General features: G+C 36.1%; 1 protein-coding gene and 2 non-coding genes across 3 annotated transcripts in view; 2 read left to right on the top strand and 1 right to left on the bottom strand.

The window, feature by feature from the left end:
* Positions 1 to 24079, top strand: part of LOC131963083 (CLIP-associating protein 1-like) — a 90935-nt gene that overhangs the window by 8009 nt on the left and 58847 nt on the right. The window contains exons 3-8 of the mRNA XM_059328219.1: positions 2764 to 2842; positions 3977 to 4080; positions 4167 to 4258; positions 4368 to 4443; positions 7607 to 7704; positions 9551 to 9621. Coding sequence (XP_059184202.1) covers positions 2764 to 2842; positions 3977 to 4080; positions 4167 to 4258; positions 4368 to 4443; positions 7607 to 7704; positions 9551 to 9621 — 520 coding nt within the window. The remainder of the gene's footprint in view (positions 1 to 2763; positions 2843 to 3976; positions 4081 to 4166; positions 4259 to 4367; positions 4444 to 7606; positions 7705 to 9550; positions 9622 to 24079) is intronic.
* Positions 1347 to 1475, bottom strand: LOC131967589 (U4atac minor spliceosomal RNA). Its single transcript, XR_009393731.1, has one exon. It is a non-coding gene; the product is annotated as a U4atac minor spliceosomal RNA (small nuclear RNA).
* LOC131967591 (U4atac minor spliceosomal RNA) lies at positions 5779 to 5907 on the top strand. Its single transcript, XR_009393733.1, has one exon. It is a non-coding gene; the product is annotated as a U4atac minor spliceosomal RNA (small nuclear RNA).

Raw genomic sequence — 24079 nt, 5'->3', positions numbered from 1 at the left:
ACCCCCCAGAAATCATCTCGTGACCCCAATTGGGGTCAGTACCCCAAGGTTGAGAATAGCTGCTACAGAAAGCTCTAAAACAGTTTTTTATTGGTTTTAGTTTTTTGTAATGGGGTATTTGTTGGGTGGGAGATTAAAAGAGGTCACAGTAAGACATTTTCACTATAATTTTAGTTAGTTTTAGTTAGTTTTGTAATCACACAATACAGTTTCAGTGAGATATCGGGTTTTTTAAACTCTCTCTGCTGGTTAAAAACGTGTTCCGGTCCTCACTATGTAGGAAGTACAAGAACACACACACACACACACACACACACATACATAATAACACAACCAATCATCATACTGCTCATGTGCTGCCCTGGAAACGCAGCATGCGGTCCAGTTGGTGGCTGCAGGTCTGTAATGGGGACGAGGCTCCCAGGCGAACTTGTTGCCGTGGTGCTGTGAGCTTAATTTCCCAGCACCATTAGCCCAGTTTCCTTCCTGTGTGACTGAGGCAGCAGAGCTTCAGTGTGTGCAGGGTTAGGTGCCTCCTGTCTGCCCAAGTGAACATGTGTCTAATGGCTCTTGTTAATTGATTGGAGGGCCTAAATTTACCAGCTATTGATAAAACCAGACAGCTTAATGGCAGCTGCTGACAGTAAAAGTCAGCAGTTACATGAGAGGCAGTTAGCTGAACTGTCTGAGGAGTCTTTATTCACCTTTTAGAGGGACATAAACGTCCTCATAAATAATCTAAACACCCTTCATCATGTCACGCTAGGAGAGCTGCAACTAATGATTATTTACTTTAATTATCAATTTATCTGCAGATCAGTTTTTGTTACTTGTTGTTTGATCAATGAAATGTTGATATAACCCTAACCCTAATGTATATATAAAATACAAAAAAAAAAAAGTTCACAGGAATTAATACTAAGATAAATTAATAGAACTATCAATAAATGAATTAATGCCTATATTTATTTTTTAATAATAATAATAATGATAATTATATATATATATATATATATATATATATATATATATATATATATATATATATATGAGGGAATTACAATATAAAAGCAATCAAAAATACAATACATTTAAATTGTGTATATATCTTTTTAATATATTTAATTAGTTGTGTCTCATCTCTAATTACAATTATTTTTTGTGTATTTTTATCAGATTTATCTTGAACTGTCTCGTTTTGACTTTAAAGTGAGTGAATCCAGTTTAAAGTGGCAGCAGGCAGAAAAGATGTAACAGCACCTGTTGTCCAGCAGATGGCAGCAGAGTGCACGTGGTCGTCTAACGAGTGTTTCTTTTACATCTAGTATCTCTTATTGTTTAAGAGAGTTTCCAAAAATTGCATCGTGGCCTGAGCACGGGGCTCAGGTGATGCGTATGTGTTGATATGGTGTCAGCAGGGGAACTCTCACTATACGTTCATTGAGTCTCCCATACCACCCCATGACAAGGAAAGCTATCGTGTCTGGAGCCGACAGCTGACTGTAACATGTTGCTACCATCTTCACTCATGGTTTATGTTTTACTTCACCATTTTTCTCCTTAGGATGAAAGATTAGGTTATATTACTTTGGTTTTATTGCAAAAAAACAAATTTTTCCGATTAACTTCCGTTGCTTTAAATGAAAACTCCTGCTTTGTTCAAATTACCCATAATGCTTTGCAGCCTGCATTCAAACCCAGTGCTCCTCTTCTGATCCGATGTGCTTTTAATGCTTTTATTTTGGATTTGTATTGATTGTGATGCACTTGATGAGTGTGTTTGTAGTTTTCCTGTTTATGTTTGTGTCTCAGGTGGTTTTGCTGGGGATTTATTTGTGTTTTACATTTGTATTATTTCCGTTATTAATTAATTACTGTTGTGGAGGACAGGAGGTCAAAATCTAAATTAATATTAAAAAACATGAATAACTGTCTCAGGGCGTACATTAATATGCCATTAAATGTATCAAGAATAGTATTAAAATAAAATTATAAATGTCTCAATAAATACATAAATATGTCATTAAATGTAACAAAATAGTATTAATAAATGCTTTACATTTGTATTATTTCCCTTATTAATTAATTAAATATATATTGTAATTTATAACCAATATGAAAGTTGGTCCCATGACACTCTTTAAATGACAGGCACCAGATTATCATTATTAGGAAGAAATGCAAAGAGAATTTGGTGAAAAAACAAACAATACAAACGGAGAGAAACAAAATAAATAAGTACATTTAGGGAAATAAATAGGGGGAAAATACAAAAGTAAATTAATATAGATATAAATAAATATTTCTGATTTTTTTAAAATAGAGAGGGGAAGTAATGCAACGTTTAATAGATAAATAAAATTTTAAAATGCAATTATTAAGCCTTCATTTATTTTAGTTATATAATGGCATATTCATTTAGTTATCAAGTCATTTTTATTTTTATTTTTGGTGATTTGAATCCTGTAGCTGGGTGAAATGGTAAAAAATGAACACACGGCCTGTCTCTTTTTAAAAAATAACTGTAGAAACGCTCTTGAACAAGACACTTGCAAAAAAATAATCTTTTTGATTAATTTCTGTTGCTTTAAATGAAAAATCCTGCTTTGTTCAAATTACCCATAATGCTTTGCAGCCTGCATTCAAACCCAGTGCTCCTCTTCTGATCCGATGTGCTTTTAATGCTTTTATTTTGGATTTGTATTGATTGTGATACACTTGCTGAGTGTGTTTGTTGTTTTCTTGTTTGTGTTTGTGTCTCAGGTGGTTTTGCTGGGGATGGACATCCTCTCAGCGCTTGTTAGCCGGCTGCAGGAGAGGTTCAGAACCCAAGTTGGAACAGGTCAGTTGAATTATTTCTAAATCATAACAGAGAAAATATGTCTTCTTAGATTTTATTCTCTGACTTTTTTCATTTATTTATTTACACATAATACAATAATAAAGTTTTAAAGGGAGAAAAAATCACCTTAAAAGCAACTTTTTAATTTAAACTGCCACAGGAACAGAATGACATACATTGTTATTTATTTATTTATTCATTCAGACTTCTTTTTAAACATGCAAAGCAACAGAACCCCTACATGATAATAAAAAGAAGTCGGAATATTACAAGAGCAATGTCGCAGTTTTAAAAATGTAATTTTTTTTTCTTCAGAAATATCTCAGATGATTGAATAATTAGTGGAAATGATTATTTTCTGTTCCAAACAATATTGTCTTGTATCTAAACTTATTTTTCTTCAAATATTATTTTAAATAAATTATGACTTATGACTTTATTTTCTTGAACTATAATGCAACTTTATATTACCGTTTTTCCCCCCTGAAATAATATTACTGTTATTTATTTATTTAAACATGCAAAGCAACACAACCACTACATGATAATAAAGATAAACATTTTAAAAAAGAAAAATGCATACAAAAATAATAATCAAAAAATTAATTGAGTTATAAAACAGTTATAAATGAACAGATTTGGTCACTGCTCAGGCTGTTTGTTTTGTTTTTCGCCTGTCAGGTCAATATAGTTATATTATTAAAACAATAATAATAGGATGGTAATAATTCAATATAGAGCTGCAACAATTATTCGATTAATCAAACAATAATCAATTATTAAATTAATCGTCAACTATTTTAATAATCCAATAATTGGTTTGAGCAGTTTTTTAAAGACAATAAGTCCAAATTCTCTGATTTCAGCTTCTTCAATGTGAATATTTCTGGTTTCTTTGTTCCTTCATGTCAATAAACTGAATATCTCTTTGGTTTGTGGACAAAACAAGAGATTTGAGGACATCATCTTGTGGTTTGGGAAACACTGATTGATATTTTTATACATTTTATTGACCAAACAACTAATCGATTAATCCTTCACATAATCGACAGATTAATCCATATTGAAAATAATCGTTAGTTGCAGCCCTAATTCAATAATATTGTAAACTTAAATTCCTCTGTGTCCCCTCAGTCCTGCCGAGCCTCATCGATCGGTTAGGAGACGCCAAGGACCAAGTCCGGGACCAGGACCAGGCGCTGCTCCTGAAGATCATGGACCAGGCTGCCAACCCACAGGTCTTCATCCAGTCATTAGTCTTTTCTGGCGCTGTGCAGGTCCAGACTGAATGCAGATATGTGAGCTGCTGTTCTTCTTCTTTCAGTACGTGTGGGAGCGAATGATGGGAGGCTTCAAACACAAGAACAACAGGACCAGAGAAGGACTCTGTCTCTGTCTCATTTCAACACTCAATGTGTGAGTGAAAATAATATTTAATATTAACACTTGGGGACATCAGGGACTTTTAAAAAAAAACTTTAATCATAATTTTCTTAGGTTTAAATCCCTCTCTTTGTGTTTGCAGGTTTGGATCTCAAAGTCTGACGCTCAGTAAGATCGTTCCTCACATCTGTAACCTGCTCGGAGATCCAACAAGTCAGGTACAAGCTGCAGCCTCCCACCTGGCCTTCTACTGCCCCCTGCTGGTCACATACACACATTACAGCCTAGCAGCAAAATCACTTTTTTGTAGTACACTGCAAAAAAAGCGTGTCTAAAAACAAGATAAAACACTAAATCTGAGGGAAATGATCTTGCTGCATGGACAGATCATTTAAATCTAGAAATAAGCTTAAAATAAGAAATTAACTCTTAAAACAAGATAAATTATATAACACTACTTAATCTAAAGTTTTTTTTTTATCTTGGTAAAAAACAAATAATCTGCAGCACACTCTGCTCGGGCCAGTTCATCGCTGCTTGCAGCTTTAATTTATCTTGTTTTAAGAGTTAATTTCTTATTTTAAGCGTTCAACATGCTTATTCCTAGATTTAATAATCTTAATTTAAGAAATCTTGTCAATTGAAATTATCTGTCCATGCAGCAAGATCATTTCCCTCAGATTTAGTGTTTTTATCTGGTTTTTAGACATTTTTTGCAGAGTAGAAAAAACCTTCAGATACCCTCCCGTTGGTGCTCTGCGTCTAAGTTCGTCTTGTCCTGATTGGCTGCAGAGGTCTGTCATCACCGGAATCCCACTTCCTGTTGAGGACAGGAAGCCGTTCCCCTGAACTTCCCTTCCTGAAGCCAAACACACTCCAAGCACTTGTCTCCTCGTGGGTTTAGAAACTATCATCACCTAAATGATGAGTGCAGGAACCACTTTAATAGTTTCATCCGTCCTCCGAAAATCAGTTCACAAACATGTCAGTGGTTACTGGAGGCAGTTTTCCAGTATTATTTTTTGCACTCAGGTTTAAATTTTATTTAGAGATTCTTTACTTTGCATTTATACAAACAGGGCGGACCACAAAGGAAGGCAATGATGCTGTGTGAGTGCATGAAGAAATCTAGAAAAGCTTAAAATGTAGGGAAATACTCAGAGACTTGGAGAAATTATATGTATTAATTATAACATTTGTTATATTAATGTTATATTTAATATGAATAAAATAATATTAATAGTTTGATTTATTTATTTAAATTGTTATTCTTATTATTAAATAGTAAATGGACAGCACTTTTATAGCGCTTTTATCCAAAGTGCTTTACACTACAGACTGCGCTCATTCACCCGTTCACACACACATTCATACTGGTGTTAGGGGCTACCAGGGCACACTGCCTCCACCTGCCACCATTGGGGCTTCATTCACATACTGATCAACGCAGCATCGGGAGCCATACAACACAGTGCTTGTTCTGACAAAAACATAAACCATGAGTGAAGATGGTAGCAACATGTTACAGTCAGCTGTCGGCTCCAGACACGATAACTTTCCTTGTCATGGGGTGGTATGGGAGACTCAATGAACGTATAGTGAGAGTTCCCCTGCTGTCACCATATCAACACATACGCATCACCTGAGCCCCGTGCTCAGGCCACGATGCAATTTTTGGAAACTCTCTTAAACAATAAGAGAAATGCCATGTAAGAGAAATACACGATTAACGACAACGAGCACTCTGCTGCCATCTGCTGGACAACAGGTGCTGTTACATCTGATCTGCGTGTTGCCACTTTAAACTGGATTCACTCACTTTAAAGTCATACGAGACAAAAATATAGAAATACACAAAAAATAATTGTAATAATTAGATATAAAAGACACAACTAATTAAATATATTAAAGAGATATAGACACACAATTAAAATGTATTGTATTTCTGATGTATAGCCATTTATATATAAAATTAAAAAATAAATGCAGCCATTAATTCATCAAAAACGTGACAATTGATATTTATTATATTAATTTACCTTAGTATTAATTCCTCTGAAATTTTTATATTTTTTGTATTTTACATGTATTTTTTTTTATTTGTTTTGTTTTTGTGTTGTCCTATGATAGGAATGTTCTATTGAAAAAATCCATTTAAAAGTTCCTAAAAATAATAAAAAAATCAACTATTATATCAACATTTCATTGATTAAACAACAAGTAACAAAAACTGATCTGCAGATAAATCGATAATTAACATTAATAATCATTAGTTGCCAAAAACACAAACCATGAGTGAAGATGGTAGCAACATGTTACAGTCAACTGTCGGCTCCAGACACGGTAACTTTCCTTGTCATGGGGTGTTCCACCATTAGGAATTCATTCATACACCGATGAACGCAGCATCGGAAGCCATTTGGGGTTCAGTATCTTGCTCAACATACTTTGACATGTAGGCTGCCATGGTCAGGGATTGAACCGCCAACCTTCCGAACAATGGGTAACCGATCTACCAATTGAGCCACAGCCGATTGGAAAAAACTAAAGCTGTTAGCAAATAAACAAACATAATGTCTCGAAATCCAGGCAGTGAATTATTTATCAATACAAATTTGAAGTTTTAATTTATACGAATTGGTTTATTTATGTAGCAGAAAATGCTTCTCGACTAAAAATAACAAAGTGAGACCTTTTCTTTCATGTTCAGACGTTCTTTAGTAAAAAATAAAGAAGAGCAAAAACCATACAGTGTGTGCATTCATGCCGAGGTTCCACATGCTGGCTAACAACAAACTCTGACGTAATCACGTACGTTACCTCTGCTCCTAGAGCATCTTGGGAAATGAAGTCTTTTTTTTAATGTAACTCCAAATCAATGAAATGAAATGTCTCTTTATTTTTTAATTGTTTTTTATTTTATTTAAAGGGGACAGTGCAATTTCATAAAACACACGATTTCACATGGTTAAAAAAGCCAGAGTTAGCCAGAAGGCTAGTTTTCATCTGTAGTCCCCTGGCCATGAAAACAAAAAACAAATAAACAAAAAGAACAAACAAAAAAAAAACACGTACAATACACAAAATACATATCCAAACACTTACGATACAATTAAGAAAAAATACAACATCACATACGACATCACAACATAACATTTTATCTTTTTCTAATCACATATTACACACATGAACTGTTTTTAATAATATTACTGTTAACTTATATTTTAACCTGTATTCACTCATTTATTCTTTTATTCAGACAAATAAATTCTCAACAATTTAACAGTACAGCAAGAGCACAAATTCATCAAATGTGATTTTCAAGGAAAATCTGTATTTGATTGACAGTTTGTGTTGACGTGTTGTTTGCTCATGCTGCAGGTGCGTGACGGCGCCATGAACTGCCTCATCGAGATCTACCGCCACGTCGGAGAACGAGTGAGGATGGATCTGGGAAAGAAGGGTCTGCCTCAGTCACGGTGCGTTCAAACCAGAAAACGCTCTCTGTGAAAATGTGTGACGAACTTTGTGACTTGTTGAGATGACCAGACCGTTGGTATTATAGTCAAGGAAAAGTAACGAAATAACAAAAACTAAAATTGAAAACACATTTTCGTTAACTGAAATACTAACTAACTAACTGAATCTGTATTTTGTGGTTACAAAACTAGCTAAAAACTAACTAAAATTATACTGAGAATGTCCTTCCTTTTTTCGTCTTTGTCAACTTTTTTCATTCGTAAACCTTTTTGGTTGATATGAAATCTATTTCATCTATCTGGTTTTATGACTTAATAAACTTATTGGGGCTGAGATGGATCAGACAAAGGAAACATTTATTATGACTTTTTTAATCTCCCACCCAACAAAAACCCCATTACAAAAAACTAAAACTAATAAAAACTAAACTAAAACTAAGCATTTTCCAAAAAGTAAAAACTAATTAAAACTAGCAAACTCACTCTAAAAACTGACTAAAACTTTTGAAACCTTTTCAAAAAATTTGAAAACAAAAATTTCACAACATAATAAATTATACATAAAATATAACTAAATATATATGTATATATATACATTACATAAAACTAAAAGTAATGAAAAAACCAAAACGATTATAACCTTGGTTATGACTACACAATAACAGAAAGTCTGATTATTACTTGGGTTTAAGGAGGGACTGTGATACTTAAGAGGACAGCCAGCACCAATCACAAATAATGGCATGAAAAATTAGTCATAATTAATGAAAAAAAAAAAAATTCAGTAAAAACAAGTCATAATGTTACTTGAATAATGTCACAATTGAATTTAAAGTAGTTATTATATTTCAAGAAAAACAAGTCGCAGTGTTATGAATATAAGGTTGTGATTTGATAAATAATAATAATATTTGTCATAATAATGTCATAGTTAAAGGAAATTCATATGAGAATACATTTGTAATATACTGAAAATAAAGTAAAGATGAATAATGAATAATCTCACAATTAAATAAATAAAAAATAGTCATGATATTTCAATAAAAATAAGATGTAATATTACAAGAGTAATGTCGCAGTTTAATAAAAAAAAATTGTCTTAATATTTAAAGAAAAAGAAGTCGGAATATTACAAGAGTATCGCAGTTTTTAAAAAAAAAATTTTTTCTTCAGAAATATCTCAGATGATTAAATAATGAGTGGAAATGATTATTTTCTAATCCACAAAATATTGTCTTGTAGACTTGTACTATCACAACTTATTTTTCTTCAAATATAATTTTAAATAAATAATGACTTAATTTTTGATATATTAAAACTTTATTTTCTTGAACTATAATTACTTTATTTTTTTATTAAATTGCGACTTTATTCTTATTATATTAGTTTTTTTCCCTGAAATAATATTACCGTTTTTTCCCTAAATATTCTGACTTTATTGTCATTAAATTATGACTTTATTGTTGTATTATCATGGCTTGTCTTATTTTTTGCCTATATATTTTTTAACATTACGTTTTAGAGAAAAGGCTCAAAGATGTCCTCAGAGAAAACATATTTGTTTTATCGTTGTTCCATTTTCTTTAATTTACATTTTAATTTCTAATCCTACAAATTGACACAAAAGCTTCTCTGTCACTTTATGACAACATTTTAAAACAGCAGGAGATGAAGATTGATATCTCTCAAGGAGTCAACAAATGATAAGAAGTGTTTGTTCTAATAATAGTAACGCTGCCGGAGTATTTTTGGATGCAGAGAGCAAAGACTGCTCCCTGTGGAGTGTCTGGAATGAGCCAGCTTGGTGTTTTTTATAACTTTCTGTGCCCTCCCTCCCTCTGTGCAGGCTCAACGTCATCTTCAGTAAATTTGATGAAGTGCAGAGGTCGGGGAACATGGTGCTGTCACCTGTGTCAGGTAAGATCCCGCCTCCACCTCCACAGCACAGCATCTTGACATGGTTATGTTTGTGTGTGTGGCTCTGGTTTTCATGGCAGCATCGTTTTGTTTTGCTCCGGCTGGTTTGTTGTTGAGAGAGGCCTGCGGACACCAACATGTGACACTGTGGATTAAAACATGGCACAGCTGAAACATTTGACTTTCAGTTCCAGATTGTTCCAATGAAATGTTTCATTTGCAATGTAAAAACAAAACTTTGCAACCTTTTTTGGCTCATGTATTCACCTCTTTTTCAACTGGGTATGAGATCCAGGCTGTAAATCTGCTCAGGATTTCTAGGCTGATACCTTTTATCTATCCTCTAACATTATTGATTTACTAGTGCAGTACCTGTAGGAAGTATGTATTCTGATTGTGGCAGATTAAGTAGATTTTTCAACTCTGGCCAAATGAAGTTGTGTGTGAAAGTGGGATGTACAATGAGGTGTAATACTCCTGCGTAGTGTTAATATATGAACCCAATTAGCTGATATACTATATTGCATGTAAGTATCTCATATCTAATGATTATGGGCATTACGCGAAGCAACATGAATGTTATCCCTGAATTACATAGTAATGCAACATAAGAAGTGAATAAAGATAACTCTCCGCTTAGCATGCTAATTGCGAATGACAGAATTTGCACATTACATGCAGACCACTACAACGTCTGCAACTCCATAAAACACTTACTTTTCATAAGGTACCACACCATCCAGCACATACACATTGAACATTGATAGGCTGTTTACACAGAGCAGAGAGGAGAGGACAGGAGAGGCTGGAAAAATCACAATACTTCAACATGTACAATATGTGAGGAAAACTTTTGATAATTTTGTGGGGTTTTTTGGTCATTTTGTGTCCTTTTTTTAAATTGTGTGTCATTTGTTAGTCATTTCGTGTCTTTTATTTTTGTGTCTTTTTTTGGTCATTTTTTCCTCATTTTTTTGTCATGTTGTATCTTTTTTTAGTCATTTGTGTCTTTTTTGGTCCATTTTACAACATTCGTGTTTATCAGACTATAGTGCAGTGCCCGTAGGAAGTATATATTTGTCTGCAACTCCATAAAACACTTACTTTTCATAAGGTACCACACCATCCAGCACATACACATCGAACAATGATATTCGCTGGAAACTAACTTCGCTAAAACTCCTAAAGATAGGTAGGCTAAATAGACTTCCAGATGAGATGAGTCAGGGTGTAAATCCAGAGTGAATTGTGTTACTGACCAGATGTAGGCCTATCACACAATGGGGCTGTAACTGTTTTAACAAACATCTCATGTCCTGTTGGATTTATTCAAACATTGATTGAAATTATACTGACACATTTTTCTTTTTTACATTAATAGACTTTTACCATTACCATTAAATTAAACAAAAAAAGATTAAATGAATGAATGATTAAACCACACAAAATCAAGTTAAACTGTTCTTGGCATCGATTTTTCCCATGCTGACACTATTAGAAGCCAATCACAAAGAGGTTGAAATGACGGTAAAACTTTTGACCAGCAGGGGTTTGTGAGCCCATGAAGCCTCAATTGATTAACTTTTTGTTGAACAAATTGGATGTAAAGCTTCAAGGATTCATGGCTTTTCATCTGGCCGTCACTATCAGTAGGCTTGGTAGCATTGCTAGGTTATTTTTTTTTTTTACAATTGTTACAGTTCTGAGGATTTACATCAGCCTGAATGACTGTTAGTGAATTCAGCTCTGGTAATGAAACGTAACGAGCACCTCGATCATGGTTGCCTTCATACAAGCACAGGAATGACAATTATAAAAAGCCAAAGCACTGTGCAGTGGGCAGACACATTAAAAACACCAGAAATCATAGAGAGATTTGGGATTTTCGGAAAAATGGCGTAACGTAACAGCAAATTATAGTAGTTTACTCTCTTCGCTGCAGTGCATCATGGGATAAAATCAATGTTAGCTCCGCTCCGGTCTGTTTGTATGACTCTTAATCTGACTTTAGGATCAGCAAAATGGAGAGAAAGTATATATCGGGCCCCTGGACCATATTTTATGAAAGGAAAGGAGATTTTGATGCCCCATAATCCTCTTCTTCTTCTTCTTCTTTGGGATTTGTTAGCATTACTGCCACCTCCTGGACTGGAGTGTGGAGCAGCAGATTAGCAGAGAAAAAAAAAGAATATACTGTTTTATGCTGTTAAATTACAGTTTCTTATTGTTAACTGAGCATCAACTGTAAATTTACATGTCAGCATGAATATTTAACAGTTTACTATTATTATAAAACACAGTTGTATACTGTTCAGTATTTAACTGTAAATCCACTGTAAATTTACAGCAATTCATTACAAATACTGTTTAATGTTGTTAAAGTACAGTTATCCACTGTTATAATTAATTGACCGATTTAACTGTTAATTTACACGTGAGGGGTGAATATTTAAAAGTATTTTACAATTATTAAAAAATACAGTAGATCACTGTTGTAAATACACATCAATTTGTTACAGTGAATCCTCTGATCATTACAAATTAAGTTACATATAATTTAAGAAAATGTTCATTTTGGGGAAATATATACTTTACATTTCTACCATATTTCTTCAAATTTATTTGCTTGAAGCATCAGGGAGAAAATCATTTTTTCCATTACAAAAATTTCACAAATTATATCATACCATTGTCCTATAGAGTGTCTGTCTCAAGTCATTTCCTTGTAATGGCAAGTAGAAATTGTCTCACTCTGTGATCAGCCTTTATAGAGATGAAGGGTGTTTCCACAGCCCAATACCAAGAATGAGACGGGTCTCACTCGCCGAAACGCCCCTAATTTGAATATGAGCCGTCCTGAGCGGTCTTTTGACGGGACTTTTTCAGCCTGGTTGCTGATTGGATAGAATGCTAAGCAGGATGAGACGTAGTACTCGACGCCACAACAACACGCACCATTTGTAAAAGCTGGTGAAGAAGTGTTGCCAACTTATATTATACTTATATTTAGCGACTTTTCAGATCCCCTTAGCGACTATTTTCAAAAAAACGACTCGCGACAAACCCAGCGACTTTTTCTGGTGTTATTGGAGACTTTTGGAGACTCGTTCTTACCGGCCGTTAAGAAGAGCCGCGGGGGCCGGTGGCTCTTTGAGAAGAGTAAGAACGACTCGAAGCACCACAGTCCTCCTGCAGCAGTCTCTCCCAGCTGCAGTCACAGAGGAGGGGATGTTAACCCTTCAGCATCCAGTCTGCAAATTGGTAATAGGCTAACAGTTAGCTCTGTTATAGTACAGTGTGTATGTGCTGCTGCTGCAGGAGGTGTTCACTTAGCGATCTCTGTTCATTTACAACAAGCATTCAGCAGAGACGCTGTGCATAATTAGCCATGCTGCTTTGTTTATGATCAACTGCTGATGTCGCGCACAGTTAGCGATGGCGGCTACAGTTGAGTCTCCCGTAAGCGATTTCGACAATCGAAAACCATACGTCACCTCCAGAGTCTCTAAATCCCTCTGGGGGCCTTTTTGTAATGGAGACACGCAGAGTGAGTGGACATTTGAGGGGGCGTGGCCTGAGACTTTCCCGGTGGACACTCTTCCCCCTAAAGGAAACACGGTTATGGATTAAACTGTTGAGGACAAAAATCAGCTGATCGGTCTGAGGGAAATGATGTTCATCCCTCAGTCACTATGAGCCTGTTCCAGCTGGGAAGCCCTGCTCTTGGTTTCGTCCGGTCTCAGTGGGGCGTGTTCGCCATCTTTCAGTCAGAGTGCAACCTGAGCCGGGTTCTTTGTGCTCCGGGAGGCGATGCAGGAAAAGTGACCCTGCAGAAGTGGGACAGAAAGGTTTGATTTCTGCAGAGAAAACCACATCCACAGTGATTAGCAGAGAGTGCGTACGAACTGAATTTGTCCTCTTTAATTTGACATTTAAACTCCGGCTGAGTGACGTCACATTGATCACATTGATCTTTTAGCGTTTTAATTTATTGTCTGTCAGTCCGGAGCTGATAGGCCTCATCGCTGTGGTCACAAGGCTCAGCTTTCACCTCAGTGGGCCCCTCAGCTTAAAAATAAAAAGACAAGACCTCCTTCCTCTGGGAAACAACATGGATTTGTCACTTAAATAATCTGACATGAAGGGAGGAGCTTTTTCATGCTTCCTTTGTCGTTTAAAAGTGTTTTTATGAAGAAACGGGTTGCACTGTCAAGAATCACACTATCAGACTATAAATTACAGCATTGCTCTCTTACACTGTGACATGTTTTATTTTAAGAACACTGTAAGAAAATAAGGCAAAATAAATGGCATAAATTCTGGCAGCAAAAGTTGCAATTTACCATCAAATAACAGTAAAAAGCTATTTTACAGATTATTTCTTTAAAAATGCAGATATCTGTTTTTAATAAAATATATCCGTAGAATAACTAAAGTTTTTTTTGTAACTTTAATATGACTGTTAATGTTAACTTTTGCTGCCACACTTTTTACTTGTTATTTTGCAATTTCTTTTTACTTTTTTTTTTTTTTTACATGAAATTAAAACTTTTACTGTAAGAAAACAAAAAGTTGCCTTGATTTTACATTTTTTTACATTTTACGGCAATATGATGTGATTTTTTTTAAATTTTCTTACATCCACTGTGATTAAACATTCAAGAGTAGGGCGTTCCCAGTGGCACACCTGGTACCACTGAGGCCCAGTCCTCGTAAGCGGGCGGCCCGGGTTCAAATCTGGCTCGGAGCCCTTTCCCGCATGTCTTCCCCTCTTTCTCCCCCTTTCACTCTCAATATCTCTACTGTCAATAAAAGCTACAAAATACCCCCCCAAAAAACAAAAAAAAAACATTCAAGACTAATAAGCAATTGAATAATACTGTCATTATACATAATAATATTATAATGACATAATAATATTATAATGTCTTATTTTAAACTACACTTTTTTTAAACTACACTTTCATTTTTATGGTTAATATTTGTAATAAAAGTAATTTACCTTTTTTATGGCATTTGCACTTCACGTAGAAAAAAACAAGAAAATATATATATATATATTTACCACAAATGTTTTGTATTATTTTACAGGGCTTTTTCTTGTTTTTTCTACTTAAGTGCAAATGTATATATAAATATAAATATAAATATATATATATATCATTTTTTTTTACAGTGTAGAGAGAAACTAACTAACACAAGCAGAAACAGGAAATGTTGCAAATCATGATACAAAGCATGAGACTGAGAATAGATTCACAAGATTCAAGAAAAAAAGAAGAAGAAAGAACAAGAGGAAAAGCAGCCACCGGCAGCCCAGGGCTTTTATTTTGTAGGAGTGGTGTCAGCTGTCGTCAGTACAGTCACAAGACCAGGTTAGAGAGGAAGGGAGGAGGCAGCAGCAGTGATCAGCTCCGGCTCGGTGTCTCCTGCAGCAGCTCCACAGGGGAACGTATCATCTCCGGGACCCTGCAGGTAAATTTATCACACACAGGAAGAAAATCACTTTTCTTTTAAAGTTAAAGACCTGCTGTAAACCTGTGAAAGGCTCAGGGAATATCTCGTTGTCTGTCTTTGCGGCTGAAGCAGAAACTGGTAATTACTTGACTCTCATTGTGCTCATAAGCCTGGATAATTGCACTGGGATCATAATTGGGAAGTAAATGCCACAAGTAACTGGAGCTCAGTGATGCGTGCACTCTCACTCTGCTCTCGTCCGGAGCTCAGCAGATGACGTGCACTGCCCAAAATATTTAATATTTATTTATAGTTTAAGTTTCAGGAACAAAGCTTGAGGAACAGAAGAATAACTTCAGTCTACGTTCTTGTCAGTGTTGCAGGATTTCTGTGTTGTTGTGCAGCTCAACTGAAATTCCAAAGAAAGTGATGTATATATTTTTTTTCAAAACGTTATTTATTGAGTTTTTTCAAAAAGTAATACACAATGAACAAAACAACAGACAGTCATAAAACCCCATTCTCCCTCTCATAACCAACAATCTTTTTGGAGGAAAATAAATACTTGAGTTAATAAAAAAAAAAAAAAAAATTAAAAAGGGGGAATAATAATAATAATAATAATAAAAATAAAGAAATAATAAAATAATAATACTGATGATATATGATGTATATTTATTTCTTTTTTTGCTATAATTTTTCCTATAACTGTTGGAAATCTTTGAAAACACTTGAATTTTTTCAATTACTTTTTTTGATTTTGCAACATTGTACAACAAGTGACAATACTGATAAAGTTGAAACGACATAAACAGACATTAACACAAGACAAGAAACAGGCGTTAAGATTTATATATGGAGTTTTTTGTTGTTATTGTTAATAAAATAAGAAAAACAAGAGAACAAAAATAATTATGAAAAAAATAGAATATGGAAAAGTATTTTTTAAAAATGAAATAAAATAAATAATAATATTGTATTTTTTTTTTTTCAGTTTTTCCTCCCCTGACATTAATTTTAAAGTGATGTTTTCAAGTTTTGAAAAGTGCTTGAAACTATGGTGACACATTTTGAAACTTTGTTGTGTTTTAATTTGCTGTCAAGAAACATAACTTTGGTTGTTTTACAGCACAGCAACATCTAATTTAATGTGAGGAAGAAGTAAAAATCTGTATATAAATATGTAATTTATTACAACTGTAGGTTGCTAGAAAAACTGGTGTATGCAAATAGTGGCTTATCCTTGTGTTTTTTTCATATAGACTGTTTATTGATTGATTTGCCAGAAAACTTATTATATCATGATTTATGTCGGAATCAAGATATGAAATCACTTTTATCAGGACAGCAGATTGTGAACTATAATACTGATGTAGCTCTTGTAAATCCAATGTATCATGAAGCCATTTTACCCCTTGAGAGTGATTTTAAATTGCCTTTAAAGCAAAGCTATAATTGGGGAAATATGTTGCCGTGTCATCGTTCAAGTTAAAATCCTCACAGCTGCATTTTGCACCAAGATTTCCTGCTTTTAATAGAGTTATAATAATCCAAATTTGATTAAATTACAGCCTAAATAACTTTCTCCAGCCCGGCAGAAAACAGATGGTTTTGTTTCAGAGCTAAAGTGATAAAAACAACTATTCATGAAACAAAGCTTTCAAGTCAGTTCCTCCCCAGATGTCCGTGTAATAAATACTTTTATTAAAGACAACCAGCCTGAAGGTACAGGAACAATATTTGCACTATTTGGAGGCTGTTATGTCACTGGTTTAAAATGCCAGAAAACTTTCTGGAGCTCAAGAACACGTGTTTAAATGGCTTGTTTTGTGGAAAAAACAAAAATGAACTGGCAAATATTCACATCTGAGGAGCTGCAAATAGTGCGTTTTTGGGGTTTTTTTCTTCAAAGAGTTGACTTTTTGTTTTATTTCTCTCTCTTGTACAAATCAGTTGTTCAACAGAAAGAGAACTTTAGTTTTTAGAGAATGCTGATTAATTAACAGCAATCTGTGTGACATTTAAAAGTTTTTTTATTTAATTTTGCATATACACAAATTAGGCTTTGATAGACATCATTACATCACAGTATATGTCGCCACTTTCGACAAGCATAACAACAACAATGGCGGACTACATTGTCTCTTTACGAATGTTGCTCTTGACTTTCCGAGTGTGCATTGTCACCAAACACAACTGGTACAACGCATTGTGCTGCTTGTCTTAAATGCTATAGACAGCAATTATGTTCTTATTAACACTGAACGTAAGAAGTTAATGTTAGACTTTGTTGTAAGCTAACCCTTGCCCTTGCCCACTATCGCTAGCCCGCTAACTCCAGCCCGCTATCTCGAGCCCGCTAACTCTAGCCCGCTATCTCTAGCCCGCCAACTCTAGCCCGGTATCTCGAGCCAGCTCACTCTAGCCCGCTATCTCTACCCTGCTATCTCAAGCCCGCTAACTGTAGCCCGCTAACTGTAGCCCGCTATCTCGAGCCCGCTAACTTTAGCCCACTATCTCTAGCCCACTATCTCTAGCCCGCTATCTCTAGCCTGCTATCTCTAGCCTGCTAACTCTAACCCGCTATCTTGAGCCTAGTAACTTTAGCCCACTAACTCTAGCCCACTATCTCTAGCCCGCTAACTCTAGCTCGTATTGATCACATTACAGTTAAACAAATAGAATAAAATGAATGACACATTTCAGTTGGTTTTGTTGGTCACGATAATCCCGTCCCCAGCCCCTGACATAAATAGCTTGCGGTTCGAGACCTGCAAAGAGTTGGCTCTGGAACCAGTTTTCCTGGCTGAGAGACATTTCTTTGGCTGTTGAAATGCTAAGAACTGGTTTTAACTGGAGATTAGGCACCAGCTCTGAACTGGCCCTCGAAATACCTTGGTGGAAAAGGGGTAAAATAAACATGTATCCAGTTCTGAGGGATTTAATAGACCTGGATCCAGCCCTGAATGCTTTGATAGATCTGTATCCAGCACTAACAGCTTTGATAGAACTGGCTCCATCTCTCAGGGCTTTGATAGACCTGGCTCCATCTCTCAGGGCTTTGATAGACCTAGATCCATCTCTCAGGGCTTTGATAGACCTGGATCCATCTCTTAGGGCTTTGATAGACCTGGATCCATCTTCAAGGCTTTGATAGACCTGGATCCATCTTTCAGGGCTTTGATAGACCTGGATCCATCTCTGAAGGCTTTGATAGACCTCTATCCAGCACTAACAGCTTTGATAGACCTGGCTCCATCTCTCAGGGCTTTGATAGACCTGGATCCATCTTTCAGGGCTTTGATAGACCTGGACCCAGCTCTGATGGCTTTGGTAGACCTGGTTCCAGCCCTAAGGACTTTGATAGACCTGGATCCAGCTCTGAGGGCTTTGATAGACCTGTATCTAGCTCTGAGGGCTTTTATAGACCTGTATCTAGCTCTAAGGCCTGATAGACCTGTGTGAGTGCGTCACTTGGCCTCAGGAGGTCCTGCAGTGAGGTGTGGAGAGACGAGGACAGGTACTTGGGTTGCACAGTTGGAAAGCTCCTGAATAATGAACAGTGTGCACCAGTGAGCCTCTCTCTTACTGCTGGTTTATTTCAGACCCTCTAATAGACTCTCTCCTATCTGAAACCCACAACAGTTTTCCACTGACACAGAACAGGAAAACTGCTCTCCACACAAACTGAAGGAGAGCAAACAGGAAAAGGTTAACTCCAAACAGGAAGTGAGACAGACTGACCCTAAAAATCTAACAAGTAAACAAAATGTATGTGAACAATCCAGGGTTTCCAGAATCCAGAATCCAGGTTTTAACATAGAAAGAAACTGTAAAAACAGGCATACCATCAGAGATTGAACTCTCTGACGGTCCTTGAACGGATCATTGCTGATGAAAGTTTCAAACAAACAACAAAGTGAAGCTTAAAACTGTGATATTTCTGTCAAAATCAGTCCGAGACCCTTTTAAAAACATTAAATTCTGCTCCTCAGAGACATTGTGAAGCCATGATATGATTGATTCTGCTGAGACCAACGATCATGTGACAAATATTCACTGAATATTTGTTTACACAGATCAGAGACGAGAGGACAGGAGAGGCTGGAAACATGGAAATAGTTCAATATATAGAATATATGGAGCAAACTGTTTCCCCCCTCAACGTTCATGGCACTTGTGGGCACTTGGAAAATGTTTTTGTATATTTAAATATTTAGGCTTTTTTTATGATTTATGTCATAACTGTGTTATTCTGCACAAAAGATATGTTTGAGTTGTTTTGACTGAGAGTACCTCTCTTATCCCTCTTGCTGTAACTCCGGTCTCCTGTTCTGTCTGAATGTGTGAATCGAGCCCAGTGAATCTGTGGGAACGTCACTCCCTCTGTTGTTCCGGCTGCTTGTCATGTGTCAGGGGCGTTTTCCTCTTCATTCATTCAGAGATGAAAAGGCTTGTGTGCACAGGTTCGGCGGTCACCTGTTAGCTGCGGATGAATTATGATTTCATGCTTTTGCTGGTCTCAAAAGTGAATGAAAAACCATTGAACGAGAAGGTGTGTCCAAACTTTTGACAGTTACAGTAAGTCAGTGCGTTTACATGCACAGTTTAATCGAGCTATGCTTTAAAATCGATATTGCCGTCTAATCGGACTTCTGTCCTTGTACCAGTTTACATGCAACGGAGGAAATCTAATAACGGGTGACCTCCTCCTCAACACTGGGTGTTGATATGCTTTGTTTCAGCAGGTTGATATGGTGCCCTTTCTGTTGACCTCAGTTTGACACTTTGTGCCGTCGCTACTGACCGGCTAATGTGACCGGCTAATGTGTGACCAGCTAATGCGACCGGCCAATGCACAACCAGCTAATGTGACCGGCTAATGTGCGACCGGCTAATGCGACCGGCTAATGTATGACCGGATGGAGAGCTGCAGGTAGAGATACAGACATAGATTTTGAACTCGTTACCTGCTGTGAGCTTGTCTTCAGAGGACGGAAGCTGCCAAAATAAAAAATAAATTCAATAAATAAATCATTTATGCCATTTAGTGTACAAAAAATAATATTAGAAAACACTATCTTTACACATTATGGCACTTAATTAATGCCAACATTTATTTTCAATATTACTTTTGGTACCTTCAATGGCATTCTATTCATGAAATTATTTATTGTTTATTATTGTTTTTTTAATCAGCTTCCGTCCTCCTTACTCTTCTTCCTAAAACTGGTAAAGCTTCTCTCCCACGCTTCCTCCATTCTTCATCACCTCAGTGACGCAGCACTTCTCCTCCCCTCTCACTCTCCTCCCGCTCATTTTGTGAATTTGCGTTGGGGCGATCAGCTGTCAGACTCCATCGGGCTCCGAGCTCCAAACAGCTTTGAGACGCTGCCAGGAGGGAAACTTGTGACCTGGCGTCCAGAGGAGGGGCACAATTACTCACAGCCTGTAATCACCGTCACCATTATTAGTCTTTTATTTCTCCCAGCTATGACAAAGTTGTGAAAGTTAGATGTGAAACACAATTACCTTGTTGTGAAACCTCCTGTATGGTGTCTTCTGTGACTCTGGAGGAGCTTTATCATGCATATGTATGTATGTAGAGCAATACCCAGGCTTTCCAGGTTCATTATTTTACTCACTGTGGCGTGCAACTGCAATATAAATTCTATATAAACTCTTAAGTCTTGCAGCTCGATGGAAACAGCACAATCATGGATAGAAGTTGGAATAACTCAAATATATAGTTTTTGTGCAGACTAAAAGTTGTGAATTGTAAAAATGAATTTTTATTTACAATATTTTTCCTACTTTTCTATACCGAGAATATAGAGATGTTTACAGAGTTAAAAAAATCATAGACAAAAACAAATTGTTAAAAAAAAAAGGTAAAACATCTGGCAGTAGACGACTCAGTTATTTAACAGATAATTTCTTTAAAAATACAGATGATATACAGTAAATATCTGTGTATATATATATATATATATATATATCTGTGTATATATATTTAACATTTTTACATTCAAGTCTTACTGTAAGAAAACAGAAGCTTGTCTATATTTTACATGCAGCAATATGATGTATATTTTCTGTATTTTTACATATAATTCACTGTAATTTAACATTCAAGACCATTAGGCAATTGAATATACTGTAAAAAATATATAACGTCCCATTATATTAATTTACAGATTGCAACTTCCATTTTTATAGTTAATATTTGTTAGAAATAAAAAACAACACCTTTTTTCAAGGCATTTGCACTTAATGTAGAAAAAGCTAGAACAACCCTTTAAAATATAATACAGGAAATTTCTGGAAAATAACATGGACATGGACAAACATTTGTGGGGTAACAGCGTCCTCTTGTGGAGAGATGTTTACTTTCAGCTGATATGAAGGTGCATTTAAAAGTCTACACACTCGCTTTGTCTCTTTTTCCATAAATGTAACACTTATTATAGATAGATGACTTGCAACAGTCAGTCTTTTTCTTATATTTGCCTGATTCCAGATCAGTCGTCAGGGTAGAAAGTTTACTTACAGAAATAACTGTAAATTGCTTTATTTCGTCATGTATTTTCCTAAACATTTGTCGATCACCTGCAAAAAAAAATCCCCAAACAGTGCAGGGTTAACATGATGCCTAACTGAGTTACAAATTAAACAAAATGGCAATTCAATCATTGTTTTATCTAACTTATAGTTAGTTTAGTGCCCATTTTTTTTAATCTAATAATGAAAGCTCATTATGAGAAATGCTTTTGAATTTGTATTTAGTTAATTTTGCATTTTACCAGCTTATCTTATTAGCTAGTGGAAACAAATTGAGGATATGAGTAACTGTTTTTATAAATTCACAAAGTACTCAGTAGTGTAGTGGATGCAAAGGTATTAGCTTATTTTCCAAGCTCCGGTGTCGGAGTTCTGGCTGGTTCCGATTGTAGAATAGATAGTAGATAGGGTCACGAAACTACGAGACGTTACTCCACAAAACTCCAACTTAAATCTAGAACCATTCCTTAAACATTTAGTCAGGCAGCTCCTCTGGTGTAGCCTGGGTATAGCCATGCTGCCTTGCACGCTCGATTTCATTTGGAACTGCAACTGGATCCAACATGGCTGCAGCAGACGCCAAGCTCTCTTTGGATCTAGCTGTAGACAGTGTTCTAGATAGTTTAGAGCCAAAGTTTAATTTAAAAGAAGAACAAAGTTTGGCTTTACACTGCTTTATCAACACCAAAAAGGATGTTTTAGCTTTGCTTCCAACAGGATTTGGAAAAATATATGTTTGAAGAGTGTGCATATGTGGAGTGTCCTTCTTCCAAACGGCATAAATAAGGTACATCACTCAGCATATATTTTGACCCAATAACAATAGATGTGGTTTTTCTCACGTTCAATATCAATTTGTTTTCAGTAACCCGTTCTGCCACTAACCTTAAATCATGCTGTAACTTATTATTTAATCATACTGCGGACATTTCAGCTGAATATATTGTCCATAACATTTCTAGTTTTATCCAACACCAGTGGGAAATCGTTTACAAAAATAGAAAATAATAACGGCCCAAGGCAACTCCCTTGAGGAACCCCACAGTCAACATATTTAATATCAGACAAACTGCCATTAAAAAAAACAGTTTGACTTCTGTTTGTCAAAAGATCTCCATCAATTTTATGGCTGACAGACTAAAACCGTACTGCTTGAGTTTTTCTACTAACAGAAAACAACATCATGTCAATAACATCAAATGCAGCACTAAAATCAAGCATAACGACACCCACTCATTTTCCATTGTCTATGTCTGAGCGCCATTCATCAGTCATATGGGTCAATGCTGTACATGTGGAGTGTCCCGGCCTAAAGGCATGTTGAAAGATATCAGTCGTCTTCTGTCGGTCTACATACGTGATCTGGTATAACCTCAGAAAACTGAACAGTGACTCCTTGGAGTGTCTGTTAGTCCAACCAAACGCTGAACAAGGACATTTTTACTGAACAAAACGTTCAAATAAACTGTCATTAAGTGAAAATACAGTGAAAGGGTCAAAGTTATGAGACCAAACCGCTAAACGTCCTTTTTTAAAATCTATATAACGTTATATATAACTTTGCTCTGCTTCTCTCCTGATGACGGCTCTCGTTGTCAGTGACCTGTCAATCAAAGGTAGCCACGCCCCAAATCATACGATTCTTTATCCTCTATTTTCTTCTAAATGGGGCCATTATTATAACTATTAACATCAGGAACGAACTGATGATTTTTTACTAATGATTGAGACCATAGTGTTGTCCTGAAAAAAATGTCTGAGGTAATAAATCAAGTGAGAAGTTTTCTCATTTTTCACTGAAATGAATGGGCAGATTTTTTCTGCAGCCAAACTTAGCACCCCCTGCTGGAATTTTCGGTGAATTGCAGGCTTAAGGCACTTCCTGGTTGGCCTCCGTGCTCAGACACGGAGATTGCCGCCTGGGTATAACTGATACGATTGGCTACGTACAGATGCTTATGATAGACATTCATAGTGCCCAATAAATGGCTCTGAACGATCGTAAACCACGCCTCCTCTACGGAAAAATGAATAGGTGGTCTCCAGACTATATCTCATTAGTGATATAGTCTGACGTTAGCCAGGCTACCTCTGGTCCCTCACAGCGTCACCAACCCCCTCTTTTTGTCATTGTTTTTGTTTTAGCGACCCCTGGCAGTAGAAAATTTACTGACTGAGCATTTAGACCAAAGCTGAAATATGAATTATAATAAGAAAAACCTGTGTGCAGAATGATGTGTCTTCTCACATGGCGTGGCCGTGACCTTGCTTTGATAAAAACACTAGTGATGTATGAACTGTGGTGGAGGCTTGCCGGTTCCCTCCCCTATCTCTCCTGAGTCATGATGACACTGTAGCTGACCGACCCCTCCCATTGGTCCCTCCTCCTCATCCCCCCTTCATCACTTCCATCCTGGTCCTGACTAGAGGACGAAGGCAG

This window comes from Centropristis striata, chromosome 24 (genome assembly GCF_030273125.1).
Source record: "Centropristis striata isolate RG_2023a ecotype Rhode Island chromosome 24, C.striata_1.0, whole genome shotgun sequence".
Taxonomy (NCBI): domain Eukaryota; kingdom Metazoa; phylum Chordata; class Actinopteri; order Perciformes; family Serranidae; genus Centropristis; species Centropristis striata.
The sequence above is the reverse complement of the archived record's forward strand: the minus strand, read 5'-3'. Positions and strand labels throughout refer to the sequence as shown.